This window comes from Neltuma alba, unplaced genomic scaffold, assembly GCF_004799145.2.
Source record: "Neltuma alba isolate B1F8T4 unplaced genomic scaffold, ASM479914v2 tig00004130_pilon, whole genome shotgun sequence".
NCBI classification, from domain to species: domain Eukaryota; kingdom Viridiplantae; phylum Streptophyta; class Magnoliopsida; order Fabales; family Fabaceae; genus Neltuma; species Neltuma alba.
Window position 1 is genome coordinate 1 of NW_021633576.1, and position 22,408 is coordinate 22,408.

Below are 22,408 nucleotides of genomic sequence, written 5' to 3' on the forward strand. Positions count from 1 at the left end.
TCAAACACTTTAGCCTGCAAAAAGTATAGAATCTAACTCATCGGAAATCATTTTTGAATTTTGAAATCCTCTATAATAAACAGTCTTTCTCACCCTAAACATATGAATTAGTTGAGAGTTTGTTTTGACTTTGAGACACAATACTTATATCAAGTTGTTATATCTATTATATTCAAGTTTCTAATCACACATTGCCACATATCCTATTTTTAAAATATTATCATTAAACTATAAACCCATATGACAAAAAGGAAATACACGGTCATATGTAATTAAAAAACTTAACATAATGAATATAAAGAACTTGGATATAATTCAATCAAGTTTGTCTCTCAAATTATAAATTTTTCTGAATTATTCTTATTGGTTGCAGTACTAATTTAATTTTAACTTTTGTCAAATTATTCCTATTTATTATACATACTAAAAACAACTTTTGCAAGAGATTTTCTAATGTAAAAGATTAAACTAAACATTTTTAAAGGAATAACACGCATATTTTGGAGATAACTAACTTAATTTTTTAATATCTATAAATTAATTACTTAATACAGCCTCCGTTACTAAATATAAAACTTCATTTAAGATTACAAACAAAGTTTATAATTTATGACAGTATTTCTTATTCGACTTCATTGCTAGAAGATATTTTGTCGAAAATGAATGGTTCTTGTTTAGTCCTTTCAAATAAGATAAGAAAGAGGCAACTTTGAATTACCTCTATCAATTGAATGTCGTGTCATTGTCTTTTCCCATTCACGTTGGTGAGGAATTTAGAGGGTTATGATGGAAACAGAAAATATGATGAAAGCAAATAAAATCAATATTTTAATCAAAGACACAAATAATCAAGAATTCAATCTAAAAATCCAATCTATAGCGTACTACTCTCATAACCTTTTGATTAACATAGAACGAGACATAGATATTTTCTTTTACCTTTTTTTTTTTTTACCTGTTTTGCAAATGATTTTTTTTTTATTTCAAAACCCGCATTGTTTTTTTCGACCCTTGAGTTGAAAAAATAGCGTGCTCTCTATTTTAATTTGACTATCGAATTAGCTTCAATTCACTACATTTAGTTTCCCGCATTCCCTATAGAAAAATGGGTATTTACTACCTTTGATTATTAATATAAAAGCTAGTTTAGCTTTTAATTTAGTTTTAAATATAAACATCAATCCACTTTGTCTCTAATATTTATCTATTTTTTTTCAAGTAATCTTTATAGTAGTTTTATGTTGATGAGTTACTGTTAATTGTAATTTAGACACACATTAATAAGAGTATTTTTTAAAAAAAATATCTATTTATTACAAATAACTAATTTAAGTAACTTTCTTAATCTTTTCAAATTAGTCAATTAGATTTTACATTAAGGATTGAAGGTAGTCTAACCAAAACAATTAGGAAAAATGATATTTGGGACTATCTGAGGGATCAAAAATAATTGAGGACATCAAATTTTCAAAATAACAATTATAAATAAAGATTTTGGGACAATTAATTATTCTTGCGTAGGCTCTTTCAAGAAAAAAAACGGAAATGTCACTGGGCATGGCCTACCATATTAAAAACACATGTCCTTCTTATCTTCCTTGCAATATCCCCCTTGTATCATTTTGAGAAGCAGATGGATATTTCCCAGAATGTACTGAGGCACACCGTGGTCAGAAGTCATTAAACGTCCACATTTATGGTTTAATTTTCTCGATTAATCTAAACTAGCTTCATTCTATCTCTTCCGATCAAACTCTGTTCACTCTCATTATCTCGGCCACCATACAAAAAGGCTATGGCTGCAGCAGCTGTGGACAAGCATTGCTCTCTGCTTCTTTGCAGACCTTACTGGAGAGATTACCTCCAGCGAGTTTCGAGATTTCATGAAAAACAGAAAGTTGAATGTATCTCTCTTGGATGAGTTGAAGATGACTTTGTTGATGCTTGATGCTATCCTCAATGATGCAGAAGAGAAGCAGATTACCAATGATGGAATCAATAAATGGCTTGAAGAACTGAAAGATGCTGTTTATGATGCAGAGGATTTACTGGATGAAATCCACACGGAGTCTCTAAGATGCAAGATGAAGAAAGATTCTCAAGGTGTCACAAACAAGGTGAGATCCTTCTTTTCTCCTTCTTTTGGTCAATTTTATTTGGAGATGAACTCCAAGCTAGAAGCAACATCTCGAAGGCTTGAAAACTTTGTCAAACAAAAGGATATCCTTGGTTTGCAAAGTGTTAGCACGAGAGGGCATAAAACACCTACAACATCATTGGTAAATGAATTTGTTGTGGTTGGTAGAGAGGATGATAAGGAGAAACTATTGAAAATGCTTCTGTGTGATGAAGATCCGAAGGGTAATGCTATAGGAGTGATCACTATTTGGGTATGGGAGGCTTGGGTAAAACTACCCTTGCACAACTCCTTTACAATGATAAGACTGTCCAGGACAATTTTGATTTAAAGGTTTGGGCCTGTATTTCAAATGATTTTAACCTATTCAGGTTGACCAAAAATCTTGTTGAGTCCATCACTTCAAAAGTCTATAATAGCACATATAGAGACTACCTTCGTGTTAAATTAAGAAATAGACTAAGTAATAAAAAGTTTTTGATAGTGTTGGATGATCTATGGAACGAAAAGTATAGTGATTGGATGATCTCATAACTCCTTTTCACAGTGGAAGAAGGGGAAGCAAGATCATCATAACAACTCGCCAGCAAAGAGTTGTTGAAATCACACATACATTTCCCGTACATAAATTGAGTTTGTCTCTCAGATGATAACTGTTGGTTTTTACTCTCCAAGCATGCATTTGCAAATGAAGATCCAAATAAATATCCACAGCTAGAAGCAATTGGAAGAAAAATTGCAAGAAAATGTGTGGCCTTCCCATTGCTGCTAAAACAATAGGAGGTCTTTTACGTTCAAAAGTGGATGCAACGGAATGGAATAAAATTCTTAATAACAACCTGTGGGACATACCAAATGATGATGTTTTACCAGCTTTGCGTCTGAGTTATCTCGCTCTTCCATCACATTTGAAGAAATGTTTCGCTTATTGCTCAATTTTTTCGAAAGATCTGTTGTTGGAGAAAAAAATTGGTCTTGTTATGGATGGCTGAAGGCTTTGTTCCTCCACACTCCCATGGGAAGAAAACATTGGAGGCAAAAGCAGATGAGTGCTTCAATGAATTATTGTCTAGGTCATTCATTCAACAATATGAAGGTGATCCAAGAAAGTTTTTGATGCATGATCTCATCAATGATTTAGCCAAAGTTGTATCGGAAAGAGTTGTCTATGGTTTGAAGGCAATGAAATTCCAAAAACTCTTCGTCATTTATCATATACTAGAAAAACGGTATGATGGTGCCAAATGTTCGAGAATTTTGATCAGTTAAATTGTTTGAGGACTTTTTTACCTCAATCTAAGTATGGCTGGGCGTTTCCATCCTATTTGACTGGAAAGGTGATACATGATTTGTTGCCGAGATTAAAACGCTTGAGAGTATTATCTTTGTCTTGTTATGACAATGTCAATGAGTTGCCTGATTCAATTGGTGATTTGCAGCATTTGAGATATCTTGACCTTTCCTACACTCCAATTAGAAGGTTGCCTGATGCATTTTTTAAACTTCACAATCTGCAAACCTTGCTTTTATCATATTGTAGGAATTTCATTGAATTGCCAGAAAAGATAAAAAATCTTATTAATCTACGTCACCTAGACATTAGCGGCACAGCTTTGGAAGAGATGCCAACACAAATTACAGAATTACAAAATCTTCAAAGTTTGAGTAGCTTTATGGTGGGCAAACTATCAAATGGATTAGGAATTAAAGAGTTAAACAAACTTCCTCATCTGCAAGGTAAACTTTCCATTTTGAAGCTACAAAATGTTGTGGATTCAGAGGATGCTTTAGATGCAAACTTGAGGAGGAGAGAGAAAATTGAGGATTTAGTGTTAAAATGGGACGGTGATGATACTCAAGATTCACAGATTGTGAAAATGTTACTTGACATGCTTCAACCTTCAACAAATTTACAAAGACTGACGATAGACTATTATGGTGGCACTAGTTTTCCAAAGTGGGTGGGTGATTCTTCATTTACATATATTACCTTTTTATCTGTCAGTAACTGCAAATATTGCTTTTCACTCCCACCGTTTGGACAATTACCTTCTCTCAAAGAGCTCTTGATTAGAAGAATGGGATTAGTACAGATAATTGGGCGTGAGTTCTACTACAACAGAGTTCAGCCCTCTTCATTTCAACCATTTCCATTATTGGAAATTCTGGAATTTGAAGATATGCCAGTTTGGGAGGAGTGGATACCATTTGAAGGTGAAGCTGCCAAATTCCCTTTTCCTCATCTTAGACAACTGCGTTTATCTTATTGTCCTATGTTGAGGGGAGACATGCCTGTGAAACTACCATCATTGACAAAGGTTTATATATCTAATTGTGAACAGTTGGAGGCAAAATCATTATCTTCGCAATGGATCACATCTATTGAAGAGTTAAAAATCTTACAAGGGGGACAAGGTTTATTGAGAGCCCTTGATGATTATTCTCTCAGCTCTCTAAAACATCTGACAATTCAAAGGTGTTACAATTTGCAATGTTTGCCGAGAATGACAGTGAACTGCCACTGTCTCCAAGAGTTGTTTCTCTTTGGTGCCCCATCAATCATGTTCTTCCCAACTGACAGTCTACCCACTTCTTTACAACGACTTCTAATTCAAGACTGTGAGAAATTAGAGTTCATGCCTCAGGAATCTTGGCGAAGCCAAACATCAATTGAAGAATTGATAATTGATAATAGCTGTCATTCCTTGATATCCTTTCCATTAGATTGTTTTCCCAGGCTTAAAAAACTTGTAGTTTTTCAATGTCATAATTTGGAGACCTTTACAAATGTTGGGAGGTCCGATCTTTCCTTAGAAAAGTTAGCGGTCCACCATTGTCAAAAACTTGGATCAATGTCAGAAGTACATGTTAATTCCCTTGCCAGCCTTCAATTCTTTTCTCTTGAATGGCTTCCAAATTTGGAATCATTACCTCAATGTGGCTTGCCTTCTAACTTGCGATATTTGATCATTCCTGGCTGCAATGGACTATCTCCAATACCTTTTGAAAATTGGGGCTTTCATCGTCTGACTTCTTTGTCTCAGTTTGAGGTTGAAGGTAGTGGAATTGAAAATATTCTCCAGAATTTACTGAAGAATCAAATGATGCCCACTTCTCTTGTGCGTATGGTCATCTCTGATGTCCACAATCTTGAATTGTTAGATGGAAAAGGGCTTCACCGCCTTACTTCTCTAAAGAGGCTCTCCATTTATGGCTGTCCAAAGCTTGAATCCTTGCCAGAAGATTGCCTGCCATCCTCTCTTTTGTTTCTGAATATTTGGAGCTGTCCTAAATTAGAAGCAAGATACCATTTTCAAGGAGGCAGACACTTGTCCAAGATCACTCATATTCCCACCATAATAATTAATGGCGAATACCATGATCCTTGGTACATTCCATCTAAAGGTAAGCTCTCGATTTCCAAAACATTTCAGTATTTTTTTTTTCTTGCAATTACGTTCTCATCATTTCCCCAAAGCACATAAAAATTTTGTCTTCCCGTTATGATTATGGCATCCATCAATATTATAGCCTATAGGAAGCATCTTTCCTACATCACATATACCTCAAGTTGTAAAATTTGCTCAGCCTGCAGGACCATCTTTGCGTCTGCTATTTTTCTTTTCCCGAAAAACTTCTAGTCCTCTGAAGCATGTGACTTAATTTGAAGTACTGCTGTGCTTTCTTATCAACATAATAATATCACTGCTATGGTAATTTTGTGTGAGATTTAAGTTAAAGCTAGCAACTTCCACCTTTCTATCTTTCTTTTTATAAAAACAAAACAAAAATCATATCATGCTTCTGCCAACTTATTGTTTTAGATTTTCGTTTGAATAAGCAGATTTTTATGCCATTTTTGCACATCTGAAGAAAGAGAGAGAATAATCGATGATGTCATTTTTAGTTTGCAATGGTCAATAATTAGTTATCATGTGATACTAATGATGAGTTAAGTATGAAACACAAACACACACACACAGCCTTGTCGCATAGGAGGTTTGATTTTGTCACAGATGGGTCTCTAGTTTGTTCAGCTTTCTTATGTTTGTGATGACTAATGAGATGGGGGTTATGATATATTTGTTAAGTAATATTTCTGATTTTATAAGATTTATTATGTTTTGATGAATCAGGTTTGAGGAGATGACAAAGCAGTATAATTATGCTTTAAATAAAAGGGAGAGAGATATGATATGCAAAGAAGTCAGGCAAAAGCTAACCCAGTTGTTGAGGTTGGCTAAATAATAGTCCTTTTTTTTTTTTTTTCAAATGTTACATGTTTTTTTTCTTATAAAAATATCTAAAAGCTTTTAATTTTAGTGGATCTGATTCTTTGTTTTGATGTTACCAGGTTAGACAATATAAAAGGAGCTCAGGAAGAATTTCCTCCTCTTCATTTAAGCCATTTCCATCCTTGGAGATTCTTACGTTCGGAAATATGCCTAATTATTTGAAGGTCAATAATTAAATCATACATTAAAACAGGAGTATATTATGATCCTTGAGATGTCGCATTTCTTCAAAAGGTGAGCTCTCAAATTTTACAACAAATAAACATATTAGTATCTATTGGCATGTACTTTTTTTCCTTTTTTTTTTTCCCTCGTTCGCAACGCAAATGAAAACTATGATAGTTCCTTTCTTCATCATTGAATCGATATCAACATTATAAGGCTAGATCTTGCCTATTACCCCTCCCCCCCCCCCCCCCAAAAAAACACACACACACACAAACAGGCAAACATATTCAAAAATCTGCTCCCCGACCACTGGCTGCTTGGCCGAATAGTGTGTGTGGTCTGTGTTGGGTGTGTGCGTGCAGGTTCGAGCCCGCTCCCTTGTACCTCAAAAAAAATTTGCTCACCCGATAACATCATATCAATGCCTCTCCTTTTTTTTAAAAAAAAAAAGTATGAATCTTGTGAAACAAGCTATTCAATTTTCTTTTTATACGAAGACGTAGGATTTATCAGGACAAAAATAGTGCTACTACGGTAACTATTGTCTAAAATTTAATTTACAATTATAGCTAGAACGTTTAATCTTCTTGTCTCTTTCAAAAATAAAATTTACAATTATTATGCAGGCATATATGAGATGCGTATGCTTGTCACATTTGGGGGTAATTCAAAATGATTGCAGAGCCTCCTTTAACATGCCTGTCCTTGAGGATTTTGTGGCATCGATCACCGTCTCAAGATTGTTGTTTCAAGGTAAAGGATCAGCCAGCCTGATTTGCATGAGCCTCCTTGCTTTTTGGAGAAAGTTACTAATTTAAATGTTTCTAATTTAATATAATCATCATATGAAGCTTATATTCCTTCGATCCTCAATATAAAACCTAATTAACTAGTTTGAGTAAAGGAAGAAGAATGTTAATTAAATTAGTTAATATGGCATATTTTTTTCCAAAAAACTCTAAGCATCTTTCTTAATTCTATCTTCCCTCCCCTACTTGAGTGTTATTGAGGAAATATCGAGGAAAAAAAATAATAAATATGAGAAATAAGTCTTACATATTAGACCAATATAAACTCTCCAATTAGATCATATATTAAGGAATTGAGGAGTATTTTTTATATTCACAAATTGCTTGTAAGGCACAAAGCTAAAATTTGGCTGATGGTTTTTTTTCCCCTATTTTATTGGATGTTGTTTTTTCCCCTTTTTCAGTGACTTGATCTAAAGTTTCACAAGCAGAATGTTATTGGCTTTCAATGAGCATAGAAATGGCCAAATGTTTCTTGAAGATGCCACATCTTAGGTAATGCATTTTTTTAATTATTGTGATTGAAGGGATTCATATGTTGTTGAATTTAATCTAATATTGTGTTTTAATGAATCATGTCAAAATAGGTGAGGGAGCTTGTTGAATTGCTCTGTTTTGAAGAGTCATATGAGGAACAAGGAAGGCGGGGAAAAAAGCTAATATCTATAGGAATCCCCTTTAGCTAATTCAAGAGTTACAGGCGAAAAATTATCAATGGTCATTATTTCTGCATGTTACCAGAAAAGCAGCATTACTTTGTTGCTCATTTTACGTTTGGATTGAAAATTTGATTATTCCTGGTGTTGTGCTTCTTTAGGCTTCAACATTAAGAGCTTTGTGGGTATTATGGAATTAACAATTTTCATGAGGCAGAATTGCATTTCCTATCAGCTGTAAACTACTTTTTGCACATTTTGTTTTAGTTTGGAGTGAACTGTGTAAAACTCTAGTTACCAATTACGAGTAAGTTATGGAAAAATTATGGAATTGTGATTTGTAAGAGTTGTAGGTGAGCTCATTGCAAAATCTAGTGGGATTATAATCGGATTTTAATGGTGAGAAAATCTCTTCAGTAGTTTTCAAGAGGACTAGATATAGGACAAGGGACTGAACTAGTATAATTCTTGTAGCTTATCTCTAATTTATCACTGACGATATGTAGTTGTTTGTTTCATCTAACACAAACACTATCACAGTTTTTTAAATTAATTTAATCAAAGTATAATATGAAACTTCTAGTAAACAAAAATATTACTTATACAGAACCTATGTTATTTAAAAATAAAATAATGTTTTTGGTAGCTGGCATACTAGAAATTCATAAAAAAGGAATTTGGTAAAATTTCATATTATCATATATTCTGTTACCATTGTTGTGATTTATTATATGCACATTATCGTGAGAGTTTGTGAAAAACTATTGTCCCACATTAAAGAGATTTCCTTCTCAGGATCTGAGTTTGAAACTTAATTGGTTAGATTAAAGTTGTACCGGTAGGGTTGTGAAGCATCTTTGGAAGCTAATTCATGAGAGCCTCATCTGAGCTTATATTGTCCCTTTTTTTTTTTTAATACAAGAGAGGGCTGCGCCCAAAATAAAACTAAAGTAGATGGGGACTAGATCCCAAGCTCTCCTTTTCCACAATGACCCTCAATTCAAGAGGGGCACGTGTCAAATAAAGCTGAAGTAGAAATTCCTTTCTTTGCTAAATGATCGGCTACACCATCACTGTCTCGATTTGTATGCCTCAGATGGACTTCCCAACTGCGTTTTAATAAATCCTGTATTCGCAGTACTGTAAGGCTGCAGTTTAAAGTAGCCTCCTTTGATGTCAGCAGCTCAATCAGTCATTTAGCATCAGATTCCAGAATGATCTGTTTAGACCCATAATCCAAGGCCAAGCTCAAGCCCTTAAATATAGCCCATGTTTCAGCATCCAGAACATTGCATTTTCTGATCTTACAAGAGAATCCCACTATCCAATCACCTTTATGGTTCCTTATCACTCCCCCACATCCAGCATCACTCGAATGAGTATTGACTGCACCGTCCACATTTATTTTGACCCATTCAGGAGGAGGAGGAGACCAGCCACAAGTCATGACAGCTTTTACATTATCATCATAATCCTTAATCTCAGGTTCAAATACATAATTCTTCCAAATATGGCAAATCACCTTGAGAGGATCATCAGGTTTCACATAGTTGTTGTTAAATAGAACTTCACTCCTCCAATGCCAAAGTTTCCACACTGCAACACCCCAAATTAAGTCCCATTTTCCAATTCCATCTCTCCCCATATTCTTCTTAAGATTCAAAGACATCCAATCACATAAGGAAGCAGGAAAAAAAGACGAGAAATATAGAGGATTCACAATTCCCCGCCATAAGTCTTTTGCATAATCACAGTCCCTTAGGATATGTAATATATCCTCATTACTTGCCATACAGTGGGAACATAAGGCAGAACAATGCGACCGTTTACTTCTCCATATTTTTGTAGGCAGTCTATCCAGAAAGGTTCTCTAAAGAAAGACTCGAACCCTTTCAACCCCTTTCCATTTTCATATAAGGTTGAAAGTTGGATTATAAAGAGAGCATGGATTTTCCTCCAGAAGATAATAAGCGCTCTTAAGACTGAAAATTACGTTACTAGAGGCATTCCAAGACATTAAATCATGTCCAGCGGCATCAGAAGGACTTAGAATGCTCATCAATCTCTGTAATATTTCCTTATTGACCACTGACTTTAGTCTTTGAAAATCCCATGATCTGTTTGACACCCAGTCCGCCACTACACTCTCATTTTCCTCATCAGACAAATCTCGTAGGCCCCAATCTTTAATTTTCCTGTTTGGGAAGAGCCAGAAGTCATTAAAGAAGCTTATAGAATGCCCATCTCTCAAAATCCATCTAGTTCCTTTGTCTAACAAATCCTTTTGCTGACATATGAACTTCAATAGCTTTGAATCGCCAGGAACAACAGTAAGAAGGTTTTCCTCATTTCTCAGCACATATTTCTGATTCAAAAATATATTGTCCTTTTATATTGCCTCATCATCTTCCAATCTAGCCAGGCCCGTTTCCTTTGGACTCATTGCAGTATCCAGCTTTTGCCTATCAGAGGTGAACCTTTTGAGATATTCAGGGAGGAGGCATGTTGTACATATACCCCAATTGATTCTTAATAGAATGAAAATATTAATTAATACTTTAAAAAATAAATATGTTAAATATGACTAATTGGGCGTATGTTAGGAGTAATGTTAAATTCTTATTTATTTTTCATTAAAAACACTACTAAACTTATTTAAAATCCTATCAAATCGTATTCTTTATCATTACAAGTAAATGATATATCATCTTTCCTAATATATTTTCATCCTCCATATATTACTCTTAAAATTTAACGAGACTCGGCATTTTTTCATTAAATGGTTCAGTTTACTGTTAATAACCATGCATAGAGGACGTGAAGTTATATCAAGTGCCTGGAAATTTTGATGTGAAGCCTTGAGAAGTTTGAAATTAGTGAGCTTTTGATGATATGTTGCTACAACACTTCTTGGTAGCTTTGAAGCCAAAACTAATTCCACACGTGAAAATGGGAAAAAGAACACAAAACATAAACTGCTTGCGGATAAGACATACTATCATTTTCTTTTGCTATATACTGAATGTTAAAACAAAAGACTTGGCTTGGAGCTCACTACTTTTGTCCTTAATATAAGACATAATTAATTGATTTGAGTAGACTAAGAATATTAGTTAAATTAGGTAAATGATATGTTTTTTCTAAAACATCCTACATATCTTTTTTTAATTTCCTCCCTTCCTCTCCTACGTGGTTATTGTTAGGAGAATATTGATAGTGTTAATTAAAAAATTCATAAATATATGAAATAAGTCTTATAATAGAACCAATATTAACTCCCTAATTAGCTTATATATTAAGAACCGCAAAAGTATAATAATATATGGGTTTTTACAATAATAATTTTCCAGCTTTCTTATATTCGATATTTGTTATGAACCTCATCTCATACCGATGAAATTGAGTTGTAAGAAAAGTGACTGAGGGGTAACCAGATGAAGATCGAGAAGGGGTAACTGCAGAGTAATAATTCAGAGGTGGCCCGCAAAAATGAGAGTCCCCAAAAAAAGAAGTATGAGGAAATTTTTAGATGGCGTTTGGAATTGAGCCACTCAAGAAAATTTTTATTAATGTTATTTTGTTACAATTAAATATTTAAACTATTTTTGCAGTTTCTTATTTTTTGTTGAGTGATTATTTTTTATAAATATTTTTCTATTTTGTTATTGTCAATTAAATTTTATTATTTAATATGGCCTGTCCAACCTTTATCTGACTATCAACTCTTGACCCACTATCTCGAACAATTCAGTATCTGGTTTGGTTTTTTGTTCCTTGACACATAAGACATCAAAATTTGAAAATAACAATTAAAAATAAAGATTTTGCCCGCTAGTGTTCTACGCATGGAGATATTTAAATTACTAACAAAAGTTTGTCCAATTAATAAAGAGTTGGCTCATAACTTACAAATTTGTCGGTTGAAATTGCCGATCTAAATACCTTATTAGTGGGCAATCTATACGTGCTTTTGTGAGCACTCATTGAATCTAAAGGCATGCCCTAACTCTGAGTCCTAATGAATATTGACAGTCAGCTCACCTAAACTTTGTCACCTGAAAAAAATGTCAACTCATTCTTGAAGTCAATTAATTATTTTACGTCGTATATCATGACAACAAATATTGAAGAATCGTATTGTACAGACGCAGCACTCTGAGAATCTTTTTAATGGGAGACAAAATCATTTTGGGGACAATTTGTTTAAAATTAAAGAAAAAAACGCTTTTAGTTAAGTTTAATACTTGAATTATTCAAATAAGCCCCTTTTTTTTTTTCAACATATCCCTTATACTATATGTTTAACTAGCTTAAATTCTCTCAACAATTGCCTTATACTTCCAACAACTGTTTTACGTTTAGCCTAGCTAAAATCTCTTTTTTTGTGATTTTTTTTTTAAACAAACTTGCCGCTAATTTAAGGTTTTTCCCCCCTTATGCCACATAGCATTTTTAATTAAAGTCAAACTTATAACCTAAGCGGCGAGAGTGGATGGAAATGTGACTAGTCAGTCTGGCGGGGAAAAAAAAAAAGGAAAGAAATGTGAGTAGATTGAAATTTTAAAATTGTGATTTGTAAGAGTTGTAGGTGAGCTCGCTTTAGAACTTACTAGGATTTATAATGGATTTTTATGATGAGAAAATCTCTTGAGTAGATTTCAAGAGGACTGGATCTTGTGGTGCCTAATTCTCTCTTCCCTTATCTCTAATTAATTTATCACTAACTATATTTAGTTACTTGTTTTAAATTAATTTAATTAAAGCATAATATGAAACTTCTGGTAAACAGAAATGTTAGTTATACAGAACCTATGTTATTTAAAAAAATAATTTTTTTGGGTAGCTTGCAGATTAGAAATTCGTAAATAAGGAATTTAGTAAAATCATATCTATTATCAGATTAGAGACTGTCAATTTCTTGGCCCATTGAACATATCTAATATCTTTTTTCCCAAAAAAAAAACCGTTATGATATGTCTGCTGTAAGTGAATTTTAATTTATTTTTTAACATAATCCCAATCTCATTACTTGGGCCTAACGCACTTCTACTCTACCATTGCAATAAAAGATGCTTTCAGGGAAAACCTTTCATTTTCTAAAAGCAACTTTGGAAGCTAATTCTTGAGAGCATTATCTGAGTTTATATGAGGGAAAATTGGTAAAAAAAATCCCTGTTTGAAAATTTAATTGGCTAAAAGGATCTGAGTTTGAACACGTACAAGTATGATCCTAAGTACAACGTATCTTCTGCTTTGTGTAGTATATCTTTTGCTGTGGGCGAATGACTTTAGTATTGATAATTGTTACACATTATTGATGACATGTTACACACAACAGAAGATATGTTGTGCTTACAAATCATAGTTATATTTGCTTTAATTCAGGTCTTTTAGCCAATTAAATTTACAAGTAAGGATTTTTAACCAATTTTCCTTTTATATTATTGTCCTTTTAGATTCCCTCATCATCCTCCAAATCTCCAACCTAGCCAGGCCCATTTCCTTTGGACTCATTATACTATCCAGTTTTTTTTTTTTTTCCGGTCTATCAAAGATAAACTCCTCTTGCTCAATTAGGATGTTTGAATTACTTTTTTTTAAAAGTAATTTTATGGTGTTTGAAAACCCCTGAAAGGCACTCAAAAAAAAGTACTTTCACATAAATTAAGACAAAACTTTTCTCACATACTCATTTACGATCCGTAAAATAACATCCAAAAAACTAATCCAAGCACCCTAAATACCCGGCAAGAAGGGTTGCTGTTAACTCCGACTCACTGAACTGGTTAATTAATGTTTTCGATCTTAATACCAGTGAACTAGCATATGTAGAACCTGAATGTACAGAGTATATATTCAGTATTATATGCTACTGTTTCTCCCTTAAAAATTCTTGAACTTCTCATTGAACTGGCCTAGTGGCGTGTTGTACATATGTCCCAGTTGGTTCCTAATAAAATAAAATAAAAATACTTTGAAAAATAATTCTGTTAAATATTACTAATTGGGAATATGTTAGAAGTGTAAAATTCTTATTTATTTTTCATTAAAAACACTCCTAAACTCATTTAAAATCCTATTCTTCATTACAAGTAGTTGATATTTCATCTTTCCTAATATATTCTCATCCTCCATTATTCTTAGAATTAACAAGGCTCGGCAAATTTTCATGCAATGGTTCAGTTTAATTACTGTTAATAACCATGCATACCGGATGTGAAGTTCAATCTTATGTTTGGCATGAGGAAAATAAAAGGGGATAGGAAATTTTAATAAAATTGATTTGAAAAATTGAAAAATGGAGGTTTTAAAATTTTAATAAAGAGAACATATAAGATAAAAGAGTAATAAAAATTAATTAAAAATTTTTAACCTTATTTCTTTAATTTTGTAAATCAAGATCGTTAAAATTGTCTCTCATCTCTCCTCCCGGCAGTGTTTGGAAATTTTGATGTGGAGCTTTGAGAACTTTGAAATGAGTTAACTTTTGATGATTTGCCAGAAAATTTTTTGGTAGCTTGGAAGAAGCTGAAACTTATTCTGCACATAAAAATGGGGAAAAAGAACAGAAAACATAAACTGTTTGCAGATAAGATATACTGTCATTTTCTTTGCAACGCAGTGAATATTTAGACAATAGACTTGAGCTCACTCTTTCAATTCCATTGTTTTGATATATACTAATGTGGTTGCTTTGGGATTCATTTTTACAATAATAATTTTCCAGCTTCTTGTATGCGATAGTTGTTATCAGCCTCATCTTTCATACCAATGAGATGGGGTTGCAAGAAATGAGATATGTGTGCCATCCCATATAACATTCTAAATATAAATAAAATTTTTGTTATGTTATATTTTATTAGCAAAATAACGGATAATTAATTAAGGCTGAGAGTGTGATTTGCATAATTTTAAAATTTTGAAGAGTTTTGTAGTTACATATTAATCATTAAAAATGTTAGTTATCTACAAACACACACACATTGTGTGTGTGTGTGTGTGTTCAAATTTCTAGAGAAGGGTTACGTACAATATGACATCATAAGTCCCTTTTTTTGCTTTTCTAAAATAATCCTTTTCATTTTCTAGAGAGGATCCAAATTTTGTTGAAAGGACCACACGTAAAAAAAAATTTCCGAAAAAATTGCGATGAAAGTACTTTGTTCTACTCCGTCATTTTTCGGGAAAGCATGCCGAACACTTCTGCCGCTTTTCATGAACACTGCTGCAACTCCTTAGACTCTCGCGCCGGCCGCTCCTCATCGGCTGCCGTCATCTCTTCACAATCATCACTTGTGAATGGTGACAGAGAGGAGAGGTCATAGCAGCAATAGGATTGTAGATTTGGGAAGTGATTAACTTTGTGACTAGTTAAATGCCAATGGCTGTTGGGTAGAAATTAAGTAACAAGAAGGCACCTGATTACCTAAGTAAAATAAGACAGCATGAAAGGCCGGCAAGCCTTAACGTTTGTGTTTGGTAAGCGAACCTATCAAAGCTTAATAATATACTACCTCCGGTCCTTAATATAAGACCCCATTTGACTTTTTGTTTGGTCCTAATTATAAGACCCCAATCCATTTTGTCTCTCATATTTATGTATTTTTTTCCAAGATAGTCCTTCTAATAATGATAGTTCTAGCTAATACACTTAATTAGCAAGGATATTTTAGGAATGACAATACTTATTTATTACAAATAACTAACTTAACTTACTTCCTTAATCTCCTCAAATAAGTCAACTGGGTCTTATAATTAGGACCGGAGGTAGTATTTTGTTAGGCTTGATATTATAATGGGTAAGATACATCTACCATCCCAAAATATTTCTCAGGTATTTTCAATACCCTAAAATATTTTGTGATGCATACAACACTCTAAAATATTTTTTTCAAATACATCTAACACCTTAAAATATTTTTTATGCATCTAGCACTTTAAATATATTTTTTTAGGTACGTACCAAATATAGTGTAAAAGACTAAGGATTGAAGAAACAAAGTTTACTCTATGTGGCTGTTTATCCACATCCAAATTAATTAATTAAGTAGTAATTTGAAAAAATTAGGGCAAGGTCTCATGAGAAGAATATAATTACTAAAATATCTCAATAAAAAGTTAACAGTTAGAAATTAGAATGTGTTATTATTTTCTATACTGAAACTTGTCATTACAACCTGATTAATTATTATGAGATCTTTTAGTAAATATATTTCTTAGTTAATACTTTATAATAATTCTTCTTAATAATTTTAGTTGGTTGGCTGCTTAACAAAGTTGATTTATGAAAATGTCAAGATAGAAACCAAATCATAAGTTTAAAAATAATTTTATGATATACAAAATAAGTACAAGAGGAGTTTTTTCTCAATTTATGTAAAAATATTTTTTAGGTTGAACCAAACCCCTTTATAACTCAGTATTGCTATTTTTTCAATACGACTAATTTTATTTGCTAAACAAATTGTTTATGTACAGTCACATGGCATTTTCAATTTTCCACCTAACCTCCTCGCGAATAATAAACAATTGTGTCCTCGAATGAAGAAAATAATATTGTCCCGTCTAGTCTACTATTGGAGCCTTCCCATTCAACTTTTGACGAAGTGATGTTTTTTTTTTTGAATGAAAAAGGACAACAGGAAGGAAATACAGAAAAACAACGCAAAAATAAAAAACAGCCTCTACAAACTACTCCCCATCCGTCTCAGATGAGTCGGGAAGGGAGTGATCAAACAGGTAGAAGTTTCCGTCAATCCTATGGGCGTACTTAGCTAAAGAATCAGCTAGAGGGATCGATTCCCTTCCTACATGACAAAAGACAACACACCAGTCTCTATTAATAGTAAACCTGATATCATCAACTAAATTTTTAAAAGGGTAACTTCCTTCACATCCCCAAGTCGCCAAGTTGATAGCCTCCATGCTGTCTGAGTAAATAAGAATCTTTCGATGACCTCTAGTCCAACCTAAATTCAAGCTGTGCAGTATCCCCATCAGTTCCGCAATGGTTGGAGGTACATTTGTGAGCTTAGCACAAAAACCACATATCCAGTTATCTGAATAGTCTTTGAGTACTCCTCCACAGCCGCTGAGCCCATTCCTGAGAACCGAACCATTGACGAAGTGATGTTGAAACAACATGGGGGATTTAATTAATTAAAAATGACTTATATTTAAAATCAAATGGAATAATGTTTTTGGCTAATCGATTACTCCCTCTGTTCTTTATTATAAGAGACATTTGATGTTTATGGCATGTTCCTATATATAAGAGACACTTAAAAGTTATATCTACTTTTTTGTGTTGATTTCCTATTTTACCTATATTTATTGTCTCCAACTCACACTCTCTCTTCCTCCCACTTCTCTCTCTTTTAATAATTTAATTATTCTCTCTCATGCTCTCTCCCCTTATTAATGAGGACATTTTTGGAAAAAAAATTATACTTTTCACACATTGATTGTTCTTAACTAATTTTAACTGTTTTTTTTATCAACATAATTCGGTTATTCGTCTCTTATAATAAGGAACGGAGGGAGTACTTAACAAGTTGATTTGAATCTAGCATTTGTTATTGTTCACGATATCTTCATCTTTAAATTTTTTTAGGGAGTAATAAGTATTCCAAATTAATAAATAGTGCAAATATTACTTAAATGTAAAATAAATATTTAATAATGCTCAAATGAAAATAAAAATTAAATTTGACCGTTAAATAAATTACCTAGATAAGCACTTGCTTTCATAAAGATGGTGATTTTTTTTTTTAACCAAAAAGACTTATTACATTTGTTTGTCAACTTTTCCACACGATGAAAACAAAAAATTAAAGAAATCATCAGCGTCAATCAGGGGCAATTAAGAAGCTGATTAATTTAATCATGGTCTTCAACTTAATATTTGTTTAATGAGCACTATGGGGTGTGAGCTGTCCCTGTTGCATGATGGGGACAGTTCACAGTAGGCAAAAAGACGAGACGATCAAGGAGGTAGTATGGCTTCAATAATAATAAAAGGTTTAATACAATTATTAACCCCTTAACTTCATTAATATTTTCATTTTAGTCTATTAAGTTTTAAATTATAAATTTTGTTCGCTCAAATTTTTTTGCTTAAAATATTGATCTACATAATTTAATAAAAACTTAGATTATTTTACTTTTTGAGAGACCAAAACTCATTATTTAAAACTTAAAAAACTAAAATCAAAACAAGCACAAACTTAGGGGACAAAAAATCATATTAATCTTAATAGAAATTTATTAAACCATGTGAACTTGATTAGTACGTGTTCCTTAAATTCTCATGGATAATCTTTAAAGTAAAATGCTCTAATCCCCATCGTATTCTGTCTTAATTGCACATCATCTATCTTAAAAACATGTAATTAAATCTAAATTTACACGTCTTCGATTTTAAAAATATGTAATTAAATTTAAATAGTTAACTCTCATGAATCTTCTAAAACTATGCATTCAAAATATGTATTTTAAACATTTAAAAATTTAATTTAATAAATTTCAGTAAATGTGAGGAAATTTTGCAATTAGAAAATTTTATGATATAATTAAACTTTGCAAATTTTACAACGTATTAAAAAATTTGAAAATATATGCAAATTTTTTGTTGCAAAAAAAATTACTTTTAGCAAATATAAATTTTTAAATAATTATTATATCAAAGAGGGCATTTTAGTGAAAATAAAAATTTAAAAGTTGAACTTAATAATTAATTAATAGTTGGATAAACAGAAAAAAAAGTCTTAAATATATAAAAAATGATATGTAACTGCATTTGTGGGTGTTTAGGTTCAGTAAAAGGGGCTTTTTAAAAGTACTTTTTCATAAATCAAGATAAATTCTTTTAAATATTTACTTCCTATACCGTAAAAGCATTTTTAAAATCATGATTTTGATTTTGAACTTGTTTAGATTAACTTATAAATAGCTTTTCAATCGTGATTTACGAAATATGAGGCAATTATATAAGAAGAGTTTTATCTCAATTTACGTGAACTTGTTTAAAAGTCTGTTTTGAACAGAATTCCAAACAAATCCTCCATCTAAATACTTTTAACAGGCACCAAAGTTCTATATGCATTTCCAAAATAAATAAAAAATCTTATAATTTAAATAAAATAGAGAGATAATTATTGTATTTTATCTAATTTTTATATGCATCCAACATGGACTTCAGATATTTTCTCCAAATCTGACCTTGTAATCTATGGCGCTCTTTAATTTTAAATTTAAATCTTCTAAGAAAATGAGATTTAATATTAACATCCTTCAGGAAAACAGGCCGGTACCAAAAGCACATAATTGATGAAAATTTCCCCATAAAAGATTTTATATTTTTATCAGCAAGAAGCCAAGAAAGACCTAAATCAGACCTAAAATAAATTTGTTTGATCAAAATTGCTCATGTGCAGTCACATGGCATTCACAATTTTCCACCTAACCCGTCGTCAATAAAAAACAATTGTGCTCTCGAATCAAGAAAATATTCTCGTCAACTTGGCTATAACGGTATGCACATTCAACTTTTGAAGAAAAGAGAGAGAAACAAAATGAAGTATCATCTCCAAAAGAATAAAAGATAGTGGGAATTTGAATTTTGCTATAACACCGTAATTTATTTTGTTTTGTAAATTTATAATTTATTTACTAAAATATCATTATTGATTATATATATTAAGAAATTTTATCTAATAATAATCATGATTAAAAAAGAAATTTTTTGAAAATCAACTCATATTTATTATAAATACGTAACTTAACTAATTTTTTTAATATATTCAAATTAATTAAATATTCCTTCAGTCCAAAATATAAGATCTTTATACTAGTGTATATAAAAGTTTTATATTAGGAGCGGAGGAGTAGTTCTTAGATTAAAGGTCATACACGCCTTGGCTTCATATAATTAATCATTTCTCTTCCGGGATGGTATTTCCGACGTTATTTCGAGGGGCGCAAAGTAATCAAAAGTCAAGCTTCCTCTTTTAAGTGTTCTATCCATGAGTAATTGAATCCCTGTGAACATGAGCACAAAGGGAAAAGAGAATTAAATGCGCCAGCTTTTGTCCCCCCCCCCTCCTTCTCACTTAACATTTTAACGTATTTTATAATACAATTTTATTTTTAAATATGAATTTTTTTCAAAAGCACTTGTGCCTTTAAAGTGTCTTTTTAGGAGTTATTTTAAATTCATAGTCAAAAAATTTGTTAATTAATGTATATAAACACTAAAAAAATATTTTTAAAAAAATATTTTAAGGATACTGGATGTATATGAATAATATTTAAAGATGTTAAATAAATTATAAAATAATTTAAAATGTTAGATAGCCTTAAAAAAAATACTTCAAAATGCTTAAAATTTTATTGTCATTCATACACATCTTTGTTTTTGTATTGAGCGTTGAGCGATATTCTAGGACTCGTTTATGTGGTCGCTGGCATCCTTTTTACCGCCACCCTCTGCGCACGAATGCGAAAATTATACTCTCCTTTCTTTTTTTAAGAGTTATTTTACATATTTATTAATTTTTTTAATAATAATCAAGTAAAAGAAAGAGGAAAGAAATTAGAAAGATACTTAAAGTGTTTTAAATAAATAAATTTAAATAGCATTTTTAATCTACTCAAATTAATTAATTAGATCTTACACTAAGGACGGGATGAGTATAAGTTATGAATTGATACTTTTTATAATACATATTTTGGACAAAACTCGTATAATTTTAATATTTATTAATAACATTGAATAATGTATAATTTATTTATTTTCTTCTGTTATATCTAACTTTAAAATATTATTCACTTTTTTATTTTACAATGAAAAGCAATATTTTTCTCCAAATTATCTGGTTTTAAAAATAAAGTAATATGAAAGTATACACTATAAAATAATTTGATTTTAAATTATTTGATAATACTAATATTAATACTACCTTCGGTTCTTAATATAAGATTTAGTTAACTAATTTGAATAAATTAAAAAAACTAATTAAATTAGTTATTTGTAATAAATAGGTGTTATCTTTTCTAAATTATCCTTGCCAATCAAGTGTATTAGTTAGAACCACTATTATGACAAAGACTACCTTAAATAAATAAATAAATATGAAAGACAAAATAGATTAGGGTTATATTTAGGATTAAAATAAAAGTCAACTAGTTCTTATATTAAGGACAGAAGATAGTATAATTTTTCCATTGTAATATTTAAATTAATTTTAAACATGATATATTTTTGCATAAAAAAATATTTTGGTCATTCAAATATTTATTCATTTTTTTTCTATTTTTCTTGTTCATCCAATGTGATAACATTTTTTTTTAATTTTTTCTTTTTTCATTATTTGTCCTGTCATTTTCTTTCCCATCCAAATGAAGCATAAAACTGATCTGGCATTTTAAAATATTCTTTGAAGTGTGTCCATATCTTAGATTATTTTTTTTCAATAGCATTCAACACTTTGAAAAAAATTGTGATACAATTATATCTTAGAGTATTAATTTTTAAGAACAATTATACCTTTAAACTATTTTTCAGGAGTAGTTTTAATTTCCTCATCTTCTTAAAGTCGATTAAATAAATATAAATGAAATATCTTAAAATATTTTTAAATATTTTTAAGGACATTAAAAGCATCTGAAAAATACTTTCGAGCGTTTACTTTCGCATGCGTGCATGGTGTGTATATATACTCGTATATATAGACCGTGGCGGTGGATGCCGGCTATCGCAGAAATGAGGCCTGGAAAAGTTGTTCAACGGTCAATAGGGAAAAAAAAAGATGTATATGCATGACAATAAAAAAAAGATTTTATTCCACCTTTACTCCCTCTGATCTTTTATATAAGTTATGAATTGGTCCTTTTTATAATATACATATTTGGTACTTGTTTAAAAATTTAAATTCACCATTTTCTTCATTCCTACTCTCAAATACTGATATGTTTCTCCGGTCTTTTTTTTTCCCCAATCATTTTCTCTATTTGGGAGGAAAAAGAACATTTCTTACAAATTTATTATTCTTAACAAACATTTTAACCTGCATAGTTCACTTGTTTATAATTTGTATATAGGATAGAAGGGAGCATCGACAAAAAATTCAATGAAATAATTACTATAATGTTAATATTAATTGGGTTATGCAAAGTTAGCTTTTTGATTTAGAAAAGAATGAAACGTATTGTATTGGCTTTTGTGTTTTATTTCTTCCTAATTTTAAGAGGAAAAATTTTAAATATTTATTATATAATTTTTCAAATAAAAAACAGCTAATAAACTATAATAAAATAAAAAGGTTTCTTGTATCTATTTAAAAT

The 22,408-nt window shown here is 31.3% G+C and overlaps 1 protein-coding gene, 1 long non-coding RNA gene and 1 pseudogene across 2 annotated transcripts; all 3 read left to right on the forward strand.

The window, feature by feature from the left end:
* The first annotated feature begins 1,728 nt into the window (after positions 1 to 1,728).
* Positions 1,729 to 3,372, forward strand: LOC114743780 (putative disease resistance RPP13-like protein 1; annotated as a pseudogene).
* A 19-nt stretch (positions 3,373 to 3,391) lies between these two features.
* LOC114743774 (putative disease resistance protein At3g14460) lies at positions 3,392 to 6,606 on the forward strand. The gene is made up of 3 exons (XM_028931992.1): positions 3,392 to 5,542; positions 6,274 to 6,372; positions 6,492 to 6,606. Exons 1-2 carry the CDS (start codon positions 3,760 to 3,762, stop codon positions 6,285 to 6,287), a joined length of 1,797 nt encoding a protein of 598 aa, XP_028787825.1. The 5' UTR covers positions 3,392 to 3,759; the 3' UTR covers positions 6,288 to 6,372; positions 6,492 to 6,606.
* An 11-nt stretch (positions 6,607 to 6,617) lies between these two features.
* Positions 6,618 to 8,504, forward strand: LOC114743776 (uncharacterized). Its single transcript, XR_003740025.1, has 4 exons — positions 6,618 to 6,666; positions 7,227 to 7,353; positions 7,814 to 7,904; positions 7,997 to 8,504. It is a non-coding gene; the product is annotated as an uncharacterized LOC114743776 (long non-coding RNA).
* Positions 8,505 to 22,408: the final 13,904 nt, after the last annotated feature.

Excerpts from the sequence above, each read along its gene's own strand:
- LOC114743774 (XM_028931992.1), top strand. The coding sequence starts at position 3,760 with ATGCCAACACAAATTACAGAATTACAAAATCTTCAAAGTTTGAGTAGC.